The 15,273-nt window shown below is 41.8% G+C and overlaps 1 protein-coding gene across 1 annotated transcript; it reads left to right on the top strand.

Annotated features, from left to right (window-relative positions):
- The first annotated feature begins 288 nt into the window (after nt 1-288).
- On the top strand, nt 289-13,927 carry TBX19 (T-box transcription factor 19). The gene is made up of 8 exons (XM_086761614.1): nt 289-489; nt 5,964-6,228; nt 8,091-8,225; nt 9,041-9,102; nt 10,240-10,301; nt 11,021-11,209; nt 12,053-12,185; nt 12,997-13,927. Exons 1-8 carry the CDS (start codon nt 293-295, stop codon nt 13,229-13,231), a joined length of 1,278 nt encoding a protein of 425 aa, XP_086617740.1. The 5' UTR covers nt 289-292; the 3' UTR covers nt 13,232-13,927.
- The last annotated feature ends 1,346 nt before the right edge of the window (nt 13,928-15,273 follow it).

Here is a 15,273-nt window from a genome sequence, read left to right as displayed (position 1 = left end):
CTTTCAAGGCAGCCAATTGAGTCATCAGCCTGCCACCCACCTGACCGTCTGACAGGTAATTAGGAGATAGTCCTCTTTTTGTGTGGAGTGCGTGCGTAAACCTCCACACGCTGGTGTCACTGCCCATTGGGACTTCCAGGGGAAAGAGCTAGTCAGTGGCAAAAGAGTGAGGAGAGCATGTTTGTCAGGCTGTGCCCAATGAACTGACTTTTTGGGGTTTTTTTTTTTTTTGTTTTAGCTCATTATTTTTGTCTTTTAACAGCCCCCTGAAGTTTCTGGCAGGAAAGTCGTCATGGCAGACCTGGGCTGCAAAAAGCCCAGCGACTGCACCGTCTCCAGGCTACTCAGCGTAGTGGAGAGCGAACTCCGGGCTGGGAGAGACAAAGGCGACCCCACTGAGAAACAGCTCCAGGTTGTCTTAGAGGATGCGACGCTCTGGCAGAGATTCAGGGAAGTCACTAATGAGATGATCGTGACCAAGAATGGCAGGTGAGTGATCTGCTCAGCACTGTGGGCTAAGTGTCGATGACAGCCAGGGGGATTTAAGAGATGTAATAATAAACTGAGTGTACAGACTCGAAAGAACTGCGATGGCACATAACAGTTTTATCCCTGCAGCCTCGCAGCCCCCTAAAACCAGCATATGAATGGAACGGGGTGTCCCTGCTCCTTTTTGGTTACTGCTAAACCACTCCTGCCACCCTTTATTCCTGCTTGTGAAACATGTTGGAGAAATATATTGACTGACTTGAGGTTGTGTACAAAAAGGGAACTTTTTCAACTTAATAGATGGTACCTCTCAAAACCTTTTGAACAACTTTGTATACTAATAATCATCAGCCTGTATTAGCAAGTCCTTACTCGTAGACCTCAAATTACTGTACAGGAGCAGATTGGTGGTTATCCTCAGCTGCAGTTCCTGTCTCTCTGACCTTGGGTATTAACAGTCTGTACTAGAAAAGGGCACAATAAAACTGTGTCCTACGTGGCATTTTTATGTGCAGTCTGGATTGCCTGGTCTCACAATTGTATTGCTCCGTAGTTGTTGCTGGTGCCCTTAGAAACAAGTGCGGGATGTTGGTTAACACACACAGTTTTAGAAAGACAAAATGTTGTGATGTAAATAGATCACATACCATACTACTTGGGGAACACAGAAAGGCATCTGAAAAAAGTGCAAAACCTGGCGAGAAGGTTACCAGTTCTGAATCAGACACTGGCTTGAGGGAGGCTCTCCAGAGAGGTTCTACTCTGCGCTGGGCTGAAAACAGTTCAGCCACAACAGACAGGCAGCTACTAGAATAAGGTTCGCCGGTACAGTCGTACTACGGTTTTTATTTAACCTACTCTTGTCACCCCTCTGCTGTGTCTGTGTCCCCCCACCTCTGCAAAACGCACACGTTTCTTTTGCCAGACCTCTCAGGAGATCCGCATAGGAGAGAGGAATTAAGAGACGGAGAGAAAGATTTATTCATGTGGTGTGACTTTTATTAATTTTGCAGACTTTGATTTAGCAGAATGTGTGGACGATATTGCTGTTGACTGTAGCCTGCCAAGGGACACAGGTGAAAGCAGTTAAAAGGAAACATCTAGTCTGTTGGCTCAGCAAGGTTATTCTCATGAGAGAACACTACTTTCCCAAAATATCAGCTTTTGGTGTAACACTGCCTATTGCCATTCTGATTCCTTCTAATAACCTACAGGGATAGAAATCTTCTGCTGAGATTTGCTTTACACCCAGAAGCTGCTTTTGCTTCATTTAAATTGCTTTAAAAACTGCTCTTAGGCTACAACAAACTTGTGAGTGAACTTCCACTTAGTGTACAGCACCTTAAACCGACTCCGTAGCAGCTTAAGTGACCAAAAATGAGGTAAGATAGATTTGCCTCAAATTAATTAAATCGGTACAAAGAATCGCACCTTACTGGTAGGTTTTTTTTCAGTTTCTTTCCTCTCAGCTACTTTAAATAATGATTGCATGGTGATACTAGTTCTCTCTAAAATGTCTAGGTGAGTGCACAGATAAAATCTTTTTATGACGGTGATAAGGGAATCTTTTGTTATTTGAATATGCCTGGTTACTTTTTATTTCATTGTGCAAGCTGCGTTATTTTTCTTTATTCTAACTTATACACTCCTTATCAGCTTGATCCTATTTTTCCTACAGCTAGTGACAGCTCTAGTAATGTCAGCAGCGGCAGGAATAGGTTCTTTATGACCAAACTACAGCAAACTCGAAATAAAAAATTATAAAAGTATGTCACATTGTCATCTGCATAAATCCTTTTAACAAAGATGCCATAGCACCAGGGACTATGAAAAAGGATCTCTTGCATTTCTGAAAGAACTTCCATAAAAAACACATCAGTGCACCAAAAAAGCTAAGACAGTTTGTGCGGACGCCTTGTAGCAAAATTCAGAAATTAAACCCAAACCTGATATAGGAGCATCCCAGAGAATGAAACTGATTGATTCGTGATCCCCAAGTGTCAAATTCTAGCATGCACAATTCTGTCTACTGTAGTCATCTCTAATTGGAACTGAGGGTCCCAAAATGTCATAATGAGATGGACCACCTTCAGTGTTAATATATAAATATGTCTCCGTTGCTGTATCGTATTTTGTTATAATAATCACCTGCCATAGCAATGTGCCCAGGTACACAGGGAAGGTAGATAGATATATTCTGAACAGGACAGACATCAGTGAAATTAAACCACATGCTATATCAAAAAATACATCCCAGTGGGTGCAGCTGATACGGTGGGAATCAGTCTCCTATTTTACTCAGATTTATCGTATTCAATAGGCATTTCAATACCAAATGCTCTTTTTTACAGATTAAGCAGGTTTTCTCTTTCAGTGTTTGTACCATATTAGCTATGCAGTATCCTGAGACCTTGCAATCCACGCTATTGCCTGGAGGCAGGAAGGTGCCACTGTTCCCCTTTGCGTATGGGGAGAATCCACAGTGGATCAATGCAGGCAAATGTGAGTGGGGGGAAAGAAACCCTCTCCAGGCTTAAACGCTAAAGCAACTTTACTAGTTACTACACATTCAAGTTTGACATCAAACATCTTCCCGCTCAAGTTCTGTACTGTGAAGTAATTGTAGCAGATCTGCTCTAAATAAAATGAGGAGGCTGATGTGCTCAGCTATTGCATTAATGGGGGTCACGTGTGTACCTACCTGACCACTGAAACAAACATTCTGACTGAAACAAATTTGGAGAAATCATTATTTGCCATGCTAAAAGACAGACACATGTGATTTTAACAGTAAAGCCACTTAATCAGCAGAACAAGTGAGATGATAAGTTTTCCATCGTTAGAATCTGTACAGTCAAGACATGCTGGTCCAAGTGAGGGCGGGATTAACTGTGTGAAGCAGGTTTACATAGGGAAGTGCTATAATCTCTGTGATACGGGAGGTCAGAGTTGATGGTGACCATATTATCTTCTGGCATTACTCTATAGGTTTTCTGGGGGTAAACTCAAGCCTCTCGAGTAGAAAGGCAGAGAAGTCTGCATTTGTGGGTAGAGGAATTGACAATCTAACAACAACAAACACTAATAGTTTTGAGAAATCTAGTGAAATTCAGTTTTCATATGGATTAATTTTCCCCTCCACTTCAATTTCAGCTAAATAGCTGTGTTACTTTGAAGACTGATTGTAGGACATGTGGGGGGTGCAGGAAGCAACGCATCCATACTTTTTATCACATCCCAGTTTGATAGCTGGTGCATCCTGGTCAGAAAGACACACTAAATGTAGCATATGAATTATTGACTAAGCTTCTCTTTATTTAGAAACATCACAGTTCAATATATCTTTCTCAATGTTTCAGTGGCCCTACATCACCAAGTATTTGCATTAGATGAAAAGTCTCAAATTTCTCAAATCCTATCTTCTCCTGTCAGCAGAATGTGCTGAATGTATACAGCAAGAATGATACAAAGGTGTTCAGAAAGGTAGGTGGTGAATGGGATGTCATAGGAGATTGTCAGCAATCCATAGTAGGGATTGGACTGGAGAGTATGGCTGCAGGGGCAGAGATTTTTGGTGTCCCTTGAGAGAGCCTGGAGTTTCAGTTCCCTTCTTGTGTATTTTGGACATCTTGCACTCAACCTAACTAAGCCTGGAGAGCTACCTTACCTTAGCCCCATGGCCACAGACCTCAGGCGATTGCTGTTGTTGCTTGGTGTGACCAGTCTCTCTGTACTGGTGGAGAAAGAGAGCTTGAAGATTCGTTGGCCTGTGCATAAAAATGTGGTGTGGCAAAATGACAGTTGCCAGGAGAGGTCAGCACGGAGGTGTCTGGGGCAGGGGGCTTCTTACTCATGTAAGAAGAATGTAGGAGGTGATACATAACAGCTATAATAACCCTTCACAGTAATGACGTGTATTCCTTGACAAGCTAAGAAACTTAATGAATAGGATACCTTTGTTGGGAGACTCCTCTTCTGCTGACCACAAATTTTTCCCAGTTCCTGAAATTATTTGAGCACTACTAACTCCGTTGAGGCAGACTTTCAGGTGCTGAGATGCCAATTCAAAGCTGCGTGGTATGGACCACAAGTACTGTGACAGACAGAAAACTGCTGAAAGTTGAGCTGTGAACTGCTGCAAATCTCCTTTACAACAGAAAAAAAAATTAAAAAGGGATTGAGAAAAGCTAAGCACAAAAGGAGCATTTTTTCCCAAAACTAAACAAAAGCAGGCTTTCTGGTTTAAAAGTGCAACATGGTGGGAAGGCTGGACGACAGGCGTTTAGAGCTTAGTAAAGGACAACATTGCATCTAAGGTGGAACTAAAAGCAGAAGAACCTGATCAAGCTGATGAGGTCAGGGAATATGGAAGGATGGGACCAAATTACTGAAGAAGTGCCGAGTGCAAGGTCTAATGGCAAGGATTTTAACTGGACTTCTCGAACTGGAGATTTATGTAATGGTAGTGGGACAGTATGTGAATACTTGCTCTTAAGAAAGGGAGAAAACACATTTCGGCTAACTACAGACTTTTTAATACATCCCTGTAACAAGAATTCAGGATGTATTTTGAAGGAAAGAGTAATGAAATATGTGAAAGACAATGGAAAATGAGATAAAAAGGCATTTTATTAAATTTAAGTCAGGACAGACTAACCTGACACAGCTCTGATAAAGTAAAGAAGTATTTTTAGACAAGGAAAATGTAGCAGATTTATTCAGGCATTTAAAATAGCGCTACCTGGAAACCATTATTTAAGTGGGAGATGTTGAGGATTAACCCAAGGACCACGGGAAATGACAGAGGGAAGTGACTGACTTTGCACACAAAGATTATAGAATATGACTGTCCCTTCAAAGGAAGGGAGAAAAACCTCTTGTATAGAGTCGCGTGGTCAATAAATCTAACTGGAGTCTGATGAGTACCTGGCTCAGATTACGCCCTAATTACAGGATGATTTCAGACTATATATCCAGAGTCAAAGTGGGACTCTGCCACTGGACAGAGTACGGGAGCGCATGTCGGGGGAATCTACACACCAAAGAACTGCACTTTGTAACAGGATTCGGCAGTTAGTGCAAAGAATCTGTGGTTCAGCTCCACCTTCTCAGCCACTTTCAATTCTGTTCAACCCTGCTCATGCCTTCTTGTCCCACACCTAAGGATGTATTTGGCATGTCCAGATCCCGTGGACTCTGCTGACACTATACACAGTTCATTATGTTCATAACTCTTGGCATGATCAAAACCTTAGTGCCCTAGTTTTAGAGATAACACACTTTTTTCCAAATGAATGAAATAATACAAAAATAAAGTAAAGGATTAACCTTTAAGAGACTTTTCAGCTAGATGGAGAAAGGGAGGATGTTTCTCACATTGACCTAATCTATGAGCACCTGATCTCAAACACACTGAGGAGAGTCTTTCAAAACCAATTTCCGGTGGTATCTCCCTTTTTTTGTTTCCTGGTCAGGCGGATGTTCCCTGTTTTGAAGATCAGCGTGTCAGGCTTGGACCCAAATGCTATGTATTCCTTTCTGTTGGACTTCGCCCCAACTGATGGCCACCGCTGGAAGTACGTCAATGGAGAATGGGTGCCGGCTGGAAAACCAGAGCCACCAAACCATAGCTGCGTCTACATCCACCCAGACTCTCCCAACTTCGGGGCCCATTGGATGAAGGCTGCCATTTCCTTCAGCAAAGTCAAACTTACCAACAAGCTCAATGGGAGTGGGCAGGTATGGCCTGATGTTTCCCCATACACCTCTTGGCTTCAATTGCAAGCACCTACCAATCAAGAAATATCAAGGGTGCATTTATGTAATTATAGAGGCCCTTACAGGCCTCTTCACCCACAGATGCCAATTATTCTCTGGAGGCCAAATGTAAACAGGAATAAACAGGCCTTAATTGGCGCTTTCAGATTTTAATGGACTTCTTGATGTTAAGAGAGACAGAGTGCTGTGGTTTACTTAATCATCAGGGGGCTTTTCAGAGTTGGTCTTGTGTGCTGGGGATTTTTACATAGGACTTCAGAGAAGGGGGAAAAAATGGTCACAGGTATTAGGTTTTTGTTGTGTTCCCCCATGTTGTTTGGTGTAAGTGGAATGTTGGCAGGAGTCAGATAGCAGAATAAAAGGCTGCTCCTAAATGAAATAATTACTATGTCTGCTTCTGCATCATGATAATTATCAATATTCTATTGAATCAGCTTTGGCCTTTGGAAAGAAACCACATGTACCAGAAATAAGTGAATTTCTCTTTGAACCCCTTAAAAATGCAAACAGGAAAATTACTTTTGTTCTGTATTTTATTTTTGATGATGCATCTAAAGGTAAAATGTTGCAGAAGACCTTTTGTTTGCTTGTTTGTTTTGTACCACACTCCTACATTGGAGTCAGCCAAGAATCAATTTCTTAAATGTAAATATTACATGTTCTCTATCTGTTATTTCCATTAGGTTTGTGAGGTTACTTCATAAACCTAGTACCCTAATTAGGTAGGAAATTATCTCAATTTTTACAGACTGGAGAAAAGAAAGATGACCTGGCTTTTCCTAAGTCACACATGGAACTAGCACTAAAGATTTACTGTGGAGCATAGAACGGGATTTGAATTTGCAAATTCTTGTCCTGCATCCAGGACCTGAGAAAAGTCAAAGGCCTCAGAAAAGTATGCACGAGGGTAAAAAAAGCTACAGGAAACCAACTTGGAGGGTCAAAGAGACACTGGAGAAAAAATAGGGGAACATGATATGTATATATGGTGAAGTGGAGAGGAAAAAACTAGAAAGCAGAAGAGGAAAAGCCACATGAGAAACAGAGCCCAAACAGAAGTCACTAAGTAAAAGTCACTAAATAACAAATGACTGAAGCTCCTCTTGTTTTCAACTCTTGACAACGGTGTTACGGTAAACCATGTCCCCACTGCACTTCAGCTTCCCTTTCTGTGGTGTTATTAGAAAGTGAGAGCGGACTAGCAGTGCTCTATGCTAATGGCTGTGTTCTTCCATATATATATATATGTATGCACACAGCACATTCCAAAGGACAGATTTTTTTTTTTAAAAATATATATTTTTTTTCTTGCAGTAGAGAGAATTAAGCAATATAATAGACTTCCTGAGGAAGGTGTATTGTGGAATCAATGCTATTCACAGCTTTTAATGTCAGAGACATCCACCAAGGCTTGTTTAGATATGCTTCATCTTGCCCAGAAAGATGACTAGGTGACTGCCTCAGCTCCCTCCTGGCCCTGATTTCTGTGATGGTGATTCTGAATCTTTCAGACAGTAGAAGCAGGACAGGGATTGCCCCTTAACTGTTTCAACAGCCTCCAGTGCAGGGGAAGTCCAATGGTTTGAAGGCCATTCACTAATGCTGCTGTATCGAAAGCTTTACATCTAAGTCCAGTGAAGTCTCATTCTGTCCAGCCCTGTGGTTCATCAGAAGGGAGGAAGGCACCTGCCCTTCTGCTCTCAGTAATCACTGACTGGGAGGTTTAGCAGTGACATCTGGTTCATTGTAGAGCCGGAGAGAAAGAGCAGCTGTGGGATACCAGAGTTGTATTGGGGTCTGTCTCTCTCTTTTGTTTTCTGCAGATAATGTTGAACTCCCTGCATAAATATGAGCCCCAGGTACACATAGTTCGCGTAGGAGGCCCCCACCGGATGGTGATGAACTGCTCCTTCCCTGAGACGCAGTTCATAGCTGTGACTGCCTATCAAAATGAAGAGGTAGGCAGATGCCACACTGTGCTCTTGGTCACCATTGATGAGATATATTAACAGCTTCTTAACTACAAGATCAGCATGGACAGACTGGTCCTTTTCTTGTTTCTCCACTGCTCCCATGCAGTGTAATGCTCCATCCAATCTAATACTCTCTCTTCTCTCTGCAGTAGAACATTGTCTAATCTAGTGTCTGGCTGCAGTACTAAGCCAGGTTTAGCTTAACATCCTGCCATGGCTATTCCAGACGGGTCCATCTCTCGTGGCATCCCAATGCCTTACTGGAAAAAGAAAGCTACAGTCAAGTCCAGTATCTTTCTCCAGCAATGACTGATAGTTATAATGACAACCCTATCTCTCCCTGGCTCCTTACAATACATACATTTGCAGAACAGCGCAACATTCCATGGGAAAATTTCTTCCTAACCCCAAAACCGTAATTGAATGATGTTTTGGATTGTGACAATTGCTAACTCATGTGCCACATCCCTTAGCTAGTCTTGCTGAAGATTTGATTCATACTTGGTAGAAATTCAGTGTTTAAACCTTCTTGAAAGGGTCCATCATCCCACAGGATTTGCCAGACTGGACCATGCCATTAGGCTGCCCCAACTGGTGTTCTGCCTGTGGCACTGATCAGTACACAGCACTCTGCAATGAGCAGAGCTCTCTCCTAACCAGCCCTGGAAAACATCATGTGTGGGGATATATTTTGTTAGGCTAACCAGGGCAGTTCCACTTAGATTATTCTGGAAGATATTTTGTCAAGTCTCTATTCCAAATTGCCTTCACTAACATGACTTGTTTTCTGTAAACTCAAGATAACAGCTCTCAAAATCAAGTATAATCCCTTTGCCAAAGCCTTCCTGGATGCGAAAGAAAGGTGAGTTAATCTTTTTTTTTTTTGCTTCAGTAGCATTTTGCTGCTGATATGGTTAAAACTGTGCCATCACAATGTGAAAGATAAATTATGTAACTTAAATCTGTTTCTGCCGTCTTAAATCCACAGTTACTCCACTGACATCAGTGGGGAGACTCTCTATATAATTATTACAATAGGGTCTGAAGTGGATGAATATCCTCTTGGGGATCCTAGGACTTAGCACTGTCTACACAGGAAGCCTGAAATGAGATGCTATGAACTTCCCCAGTAATGTTATACACCGTGTATGTTCACTACATTGTACTTACACTCCAGTGAATCCTATAATTTGACAGCTTGGGGAGAATAAAAGTTAACTGCAGATGTCAAAAAGCATAACTGAAGTGGACTTGCACTGTAACTGTAACCTAACTACACTGCTATTACTAAATCTGTGTGATAAAGTATGATGTGTTCATCAAAAGTAACCTGTAGGTGCTAACCATATAAGATGTTGTCGTAGTTCAGCCACCTTAGGCCCCCCTCACTAACAAAACCACGACAGATGTTAGAGGTGCTTCTATCAAAAACAAATTGTGGTTCACCTTTCAAAGATTTACTTGTGTCATTCATGCCAATGCAGTGGGGCATACAAATGATGCATGCCAGTCCATAATCGCTAATAAATTTTGTCTGGATCTGCTATGTCTTCTGACACGTGAAGTGTCCCACATGTCTGCAGGAGAATCTGTATTTCTTTCCACTCCTCTCACCACGTAAGAAGCTGTTGGGTCTCAGTGTCAGGGTTTCCAGCCGCTGAGGGGGAATGCTGCCTCCGGCTTGCCAGGCTGGGCAGGAGGCCAGGCTGAGGCCGTTGACACAAGCAGGAACGGTGCCCACAGGCAGATTTAGAATTCCAGGTTCAGTCCCCAAATTCAGCACAAACTTAGGAACGTTTTTATGTATGCCACGAAACATAAGTTCCTGCTTCCTTTATGTCAGACTGCAGAAAGGTCTACTGCTGCCTAGCAAGTAGTTAAAGAAGATGGATTTTTTGCCTTTTTAACTTTTCCATTTTTAAAGTGAATAGTTCTGTTATTAACTTTCTTTTGTAATTTCTCAGTGAGAGGTTTTACCAGTAAGTATTTTGCTTTTCAGAAACCATCCAAAGGATGCTCCAGAAACAGTCTCTGAAGGTCAACATATGACATATTCTCACTGTAAGGTTTTTATCCATGTCAGCTGGGAGTTTTCTGTGATGTGATAGAAGTGCTGGGAACCTGGGACTTGCTTAACTGGATCATACCAGTCATTCTCCAAGTCCTGAATTGTGTTCATGGAAAGGGACATTTTGAAAAAAAAAGATTGAAGAAACCTCACAGTAGGAAATAATGTGACTGCTTCTGCAGAGGGATCATTTTCCTTATGATTCAGTTTTTCAGTATTAAAAGGAATCTAGAATCAAGATATCTATGCCTTTTTTAGGGCTTTCTCCCCATTTTTTTTTTTTTTGCATTTGTAACTGTGAAAATTTTTGTCACACCCAAAATTACCTTTCATTGGTGAACAGGTTAAAAAAAAATGAGGGGAGCAGAGGCTATGTTTGTTTTAATGATAGTCAGTTTTCCTTTCGTTTGTTCTTTGATGTTTGTGACATTTTCCTTTAGTTGTTTTCAGGTCTTGTTTTTAGGGTTGGTGGTTTGGGGTTTTTTTGGAAGTTGGGTTTTGGGGTTTAGGTGGGGTTTTTTTGGGGGTGTTTTTTTTTGTTTTTTTTTTGTTTTTTTTTTTTTTGATTGCCAGTTGTTTCATAAACCAGTATCTTGGAATCTGTTTGGTATTTCTGAGGCACCACTGATTTTGCAAGAAGGCTGGTTACTTCCTTTCTCGTATTGCAGTGTTTCAGTGCAGTAATAGTTTTCTTCTCTCTTTTCCCTCTAAGTGGGTGGCTGGTTGATTTCCAACCCAGATACAATGTGTGCATCAGGAAGCTCTAATTATCAGTACACTGGACCTTTGCCTCTGCCAGCTCCACACACTCCCCACAGCTGCGAGCGGTATTCAGCACTGCGAGGACATCGGGCTGCTCCGTACCCACCTTCCTACATGCAGAGAAATCATTCACCTGCAGGTACAACTGTAATGCTGCTTTCCTTTCAGGGAACAGACACTCTCTGCCTGACTGATGCTTGCTTTAGGTTGGCATAAGCATTAAAACAAGCAAGAGCTGAGACTAGGAAAGAGCATGATGAGTTTCTGTAACAATCTGTATTGAACCCTGCATACACAGAGTATATTTAAGGCAGTAAAACAAGAGGTACAAAGAGCTGGGTGCATGGAAACTTTTAATTATAAATAAAAGGGAATGATCTTGCTTATATCTCCCAATTACACAAACAGAGCATTGCAAGCCTTCTTTCAGTGTCATGCCATGAAGCAGTTGCACTCTCAACTTGAAGCAGCCCTTAGGAACATGGTAGGAGCTGACCTGAGATGAAGGCATTTTGGTATTGCCAGAATGTCTTCTGAGTTCCTTTCACTCTCTGGATCTGCGTGCAGAGCTCCAGAATTTGATTTTACTTTGATCAGAGGAAACTGTCCAGAAACAAGAGTAAAGTAATCTGCTCGCTAATAATCTAGCAAGGCATCCTGTTTAATGAAAATATTTAAGCTGAAGTTATAAGGAAACCTGTATCAAAACATTACCAGTCATATGGCAATTATCATTAATATAAAGGCTATCAGTCAGATTTGCAGAAATGCATGTCCTATGTCTATCATGCTGTACCTTCTCATATATCACACCTGGAATTACAATGCTACTCTCTTAATAAATTTGTCCTTTTACCTATGGTTAGGAACCTCATAATCAGATTGCTTCCTCAGGCCTACCCATGTTCTGTTGCCTTAAGACAATGTCTCTGCAAAAGTCACTGAGGATTTGTTTGTTGCTTTCTTCCTCCCCCAAAATGAGTTAATTTGTTGGAGAGCTCCAGCAATAATCTTCAGGTATTCTCAGGACATGACAGCTGGACTTTGCCATCCTCTCCACATGCTAATTTGCTCTCCGTGCCACACACGAAGGGAGCTGCCAGCCCTGGACCCAGGTAAGGTTACAGGAAAACTGCTGGTGTTCAGAGGAATGAGGCTTGTAGGACAGCTCTGGTGATTCACACTTTGTTCCAAGCTTTAATCGGCATCCAGGATTTGAAACGTCCTAAGTGCCCAACTTAGAGATTCCTGGACAGATCTTTCCTACAAGCTAATTATCTCCTGTTCTGAAATCAATGGGAGCTTTGTTTTTCCCCAGCATTGCTGAAAACCAGAATCTTGGAACAGCCACAGAGGACTCTGGTATCTACAATTTGTGTGCATTTTAAAGCCAAACTATTTTTCTCTATATATTCCTCACTATTCTCCTGCATGAAATTAGGATTCTACTCCCATGCAGGGATGTAACAATCTAATTCATGTTCTATTGTAAAAAATACTGTTAATAGGGTAGTAAATAGTTCTAGGAATGGCTGTAAATTAGAACTAGAGTGTCAATCAATTATCAAGTATTTCCCCTTCTTTTCCCAAAATAAATGCACATATTTCTTCTCTAATTTATGTGCCAGGAAAATAATCTGCAATTCTTTAAAATTCATAAGCATTCACAAAAAAGAGCTTTAAATCTTGAAACTGCACATGTATTTGTACATTTCTCTCCCTGCCTCTCCCCAAGGTCACCGGGTCTCGTGGTCACTGGTGGTTTTTCATTTAAGATCTGCAAGGCTGATCTAGTTTACTAACTTGATTTGGTAGCTGCCTTTTAGCAGATAACGCACTTGACTTTACTGCGGTAAGTCTTGTGCAGGGGAAAAGGCTTTGAACTAAGTCATTCAATATGTACTGCTTTTTTTTTTTTTTTTCCAGCCACTATCCTTGCCTGTGGACAGTGAACAACAGTGCTGTAAATGTTGCCAACCCAGGAAGTGAGGTGAACAGCAGCCCTTCAAGCATGTTTCTAAGGGGAAATGTCCCCCTACCCACTGCACCATCAGTCCAAATCCCTCTGCAGGGAACGGTGTCTGGCAGCATGGAAACACAAGGGGAAATGGCTCTAGCCAGACTGGCTGACTCCGCGTGGACATCCTCACACTCCTTTTAATGGACAGGCAGCTCATGAGGGAAGCTCAGCCAAACAGGACTGACACAAATGGCAAAAGATCCCCTAGAATTGCAGCTCAGAGCAGGGATGTGTATGCAGAAAACAGACTTCATCAAACATCACTTTCCATAACGTACCTCTTGTGTGCCAGGGAAGCCAACACGCATAATGCAAAGGCAGGAAATGTTATGGGAACTGGTTATTACTGTAAACTTTGTGTCATTCAGGATGATGTCCAAAAAGAATCTTTATAGTTAGTTTTGCTTTGCATAAAAGCTGGTCAGAGACATGGGACTGAGTGAAGCAGATGAGGTAGCTGCATATTTGCATGTAATTTTAAAAGTCTTTTCTGTAAAAAAAATGGCCAAGTTCAGAGGGAATTGTGAGCAAATTTGCAATCAGGAATTTGAAGGGACAGCGCTGCTTCAAAGACTTCTGAATCTGTCACATGAGGGTTTTCACAATGCCTGAAACTAAACCCTTCAGGAAATGAAATTAGTCTGACACCCTAATGCCACCTGTATACAGTATTCTCTGTCCCCTTCCCTTCTTCAGCTCCTGTTTGCTGTTTGTGTGCTACAGGGATAACAGACACACTCATGCTGAGAAAGTGGCTGCATTGTAGCAGCAGGTGAAGGGCATCTGGTATAGCATTTATTGTCTGATGTGATGATCTTTGAAATGAAAAGTTCCAATGTTTTCTATATGCGCTATTTTTGAAACGGTGGAGGGAAAAGAATTATAGAAAAAAAGATTCAGCTTGCATTTCCACTTTGCTTCAGGAACAGTGTACAAATAAAATATGAATAAATGGTGTATTATCTCCTCAGTGCCTTTCCAAGGTGTAAACACACACACAGTCTTTTTCACCTAACTCCTCTGAGGGAGTTTAAAGCAGTCTGCCAGAAGCAAGTTGCCAGGACAAGGAATGTTGTATTCTTTGGCCAGTGACTGCCTGTAGGCTCTTGGGCATGGTATTTCACGTCTTTGTACCTATTTCCACTCTCACCTTTTGTCTGTTTCAGCTCACTTTTTCAGCCTACAGCTACTCCTATCCTATGTGAGTGTACCACATCTAGCATAGTGGAGGCCTGATCCTGTCTAGGATTTCTAACCACTAGTGTGATCCAGGCAATTAACAGTCATCCCCCAGTCTTCCTTTTCCTCTCTTGTACCTCCTCAGGCAAGCCCTACCAACTTCTCAGAGAAGAGTGCTGCCATTTGATCTCTTGTATGGGTAAAGAAAAAATTGCAAGCCAACTCATGTAGATATGTCTCTTTATAACGAAATGCTCAGCAGCAATTCAGTTGTGTTTAGAGTCACAAGCGTTGATAGGGGCTGGACAGATAGCCCTCAAAGAGGAAATCCTCAGCATAGATATAGAAAAGGATTCTCCAAAGCTCCTGCAAACAGTTGTCTCTACAGAGGTGTTTCTGCTTCTGCCAGATACGGTAACGTTTCCTTTGTGAATACTCGTTTATTGCATACAGGCTCTGGGAGCAGCATTTTATTTTGGGTAGACATTAGGGGCAGCAGCAAGGAGAACATTTTCATTCAGGCCATCAAATGTGCATCTGTTTGGTGAGCTCAGCAAGCTCCTGTTTCATATTCTATTACCTCAGCCCTGAACCATCCCCTTAAGGTGCTCTCAGTGTTATGTGTTTTCATGACTTCCCCATCTGGCCTTTCAAATTCGCTGCAGGCAAGACAACGTGCCAGGATGCACTCAGTAACACTTAGTTTTACTGACTTGTGCCACTATCCCCTAAAAGCAAAGTAGTGAAGTTTCTTTAGATGTGCATTTTTATTAATAGAGCCATTGGTCAAACAGGAGCTAACAGAGTGCAAAAAGTTCTGTGGCCTGCTATGATTCTAATCCTTCTCAGTTCTGACTGTAAATCTGCCTTTCCACATGCTGTCAAAAGCTTGGTGATGAGTTTCCCAATGTTATGTTTCTCTACCTCACAGCCAGAAATATAAGCAGGTGTTTCTCTCAAAAACAGCTCTGCTTTACAGATGAGGTTTATTAACTAACTTATGC

Source organism: Chlamydotis macqueenii, chromosome 1, assembly GCF_036417535.1.
Source record: "Chlamydotis macqueenii isolate bChlMac1 chromosome 1, bChlMac1.mat, whole genome shotgun sequence".
NCBI classification, from domain to species: domain Eukaryota; kingdom Metazoa; phylum Chordata; class Aves; order Otidiformes; family Otididae; genus Chlamydotis; species Chlamydotis macqueenii.
This window is presented reverse-complemented; position numbering and strand designations above follow the sequence as displayed.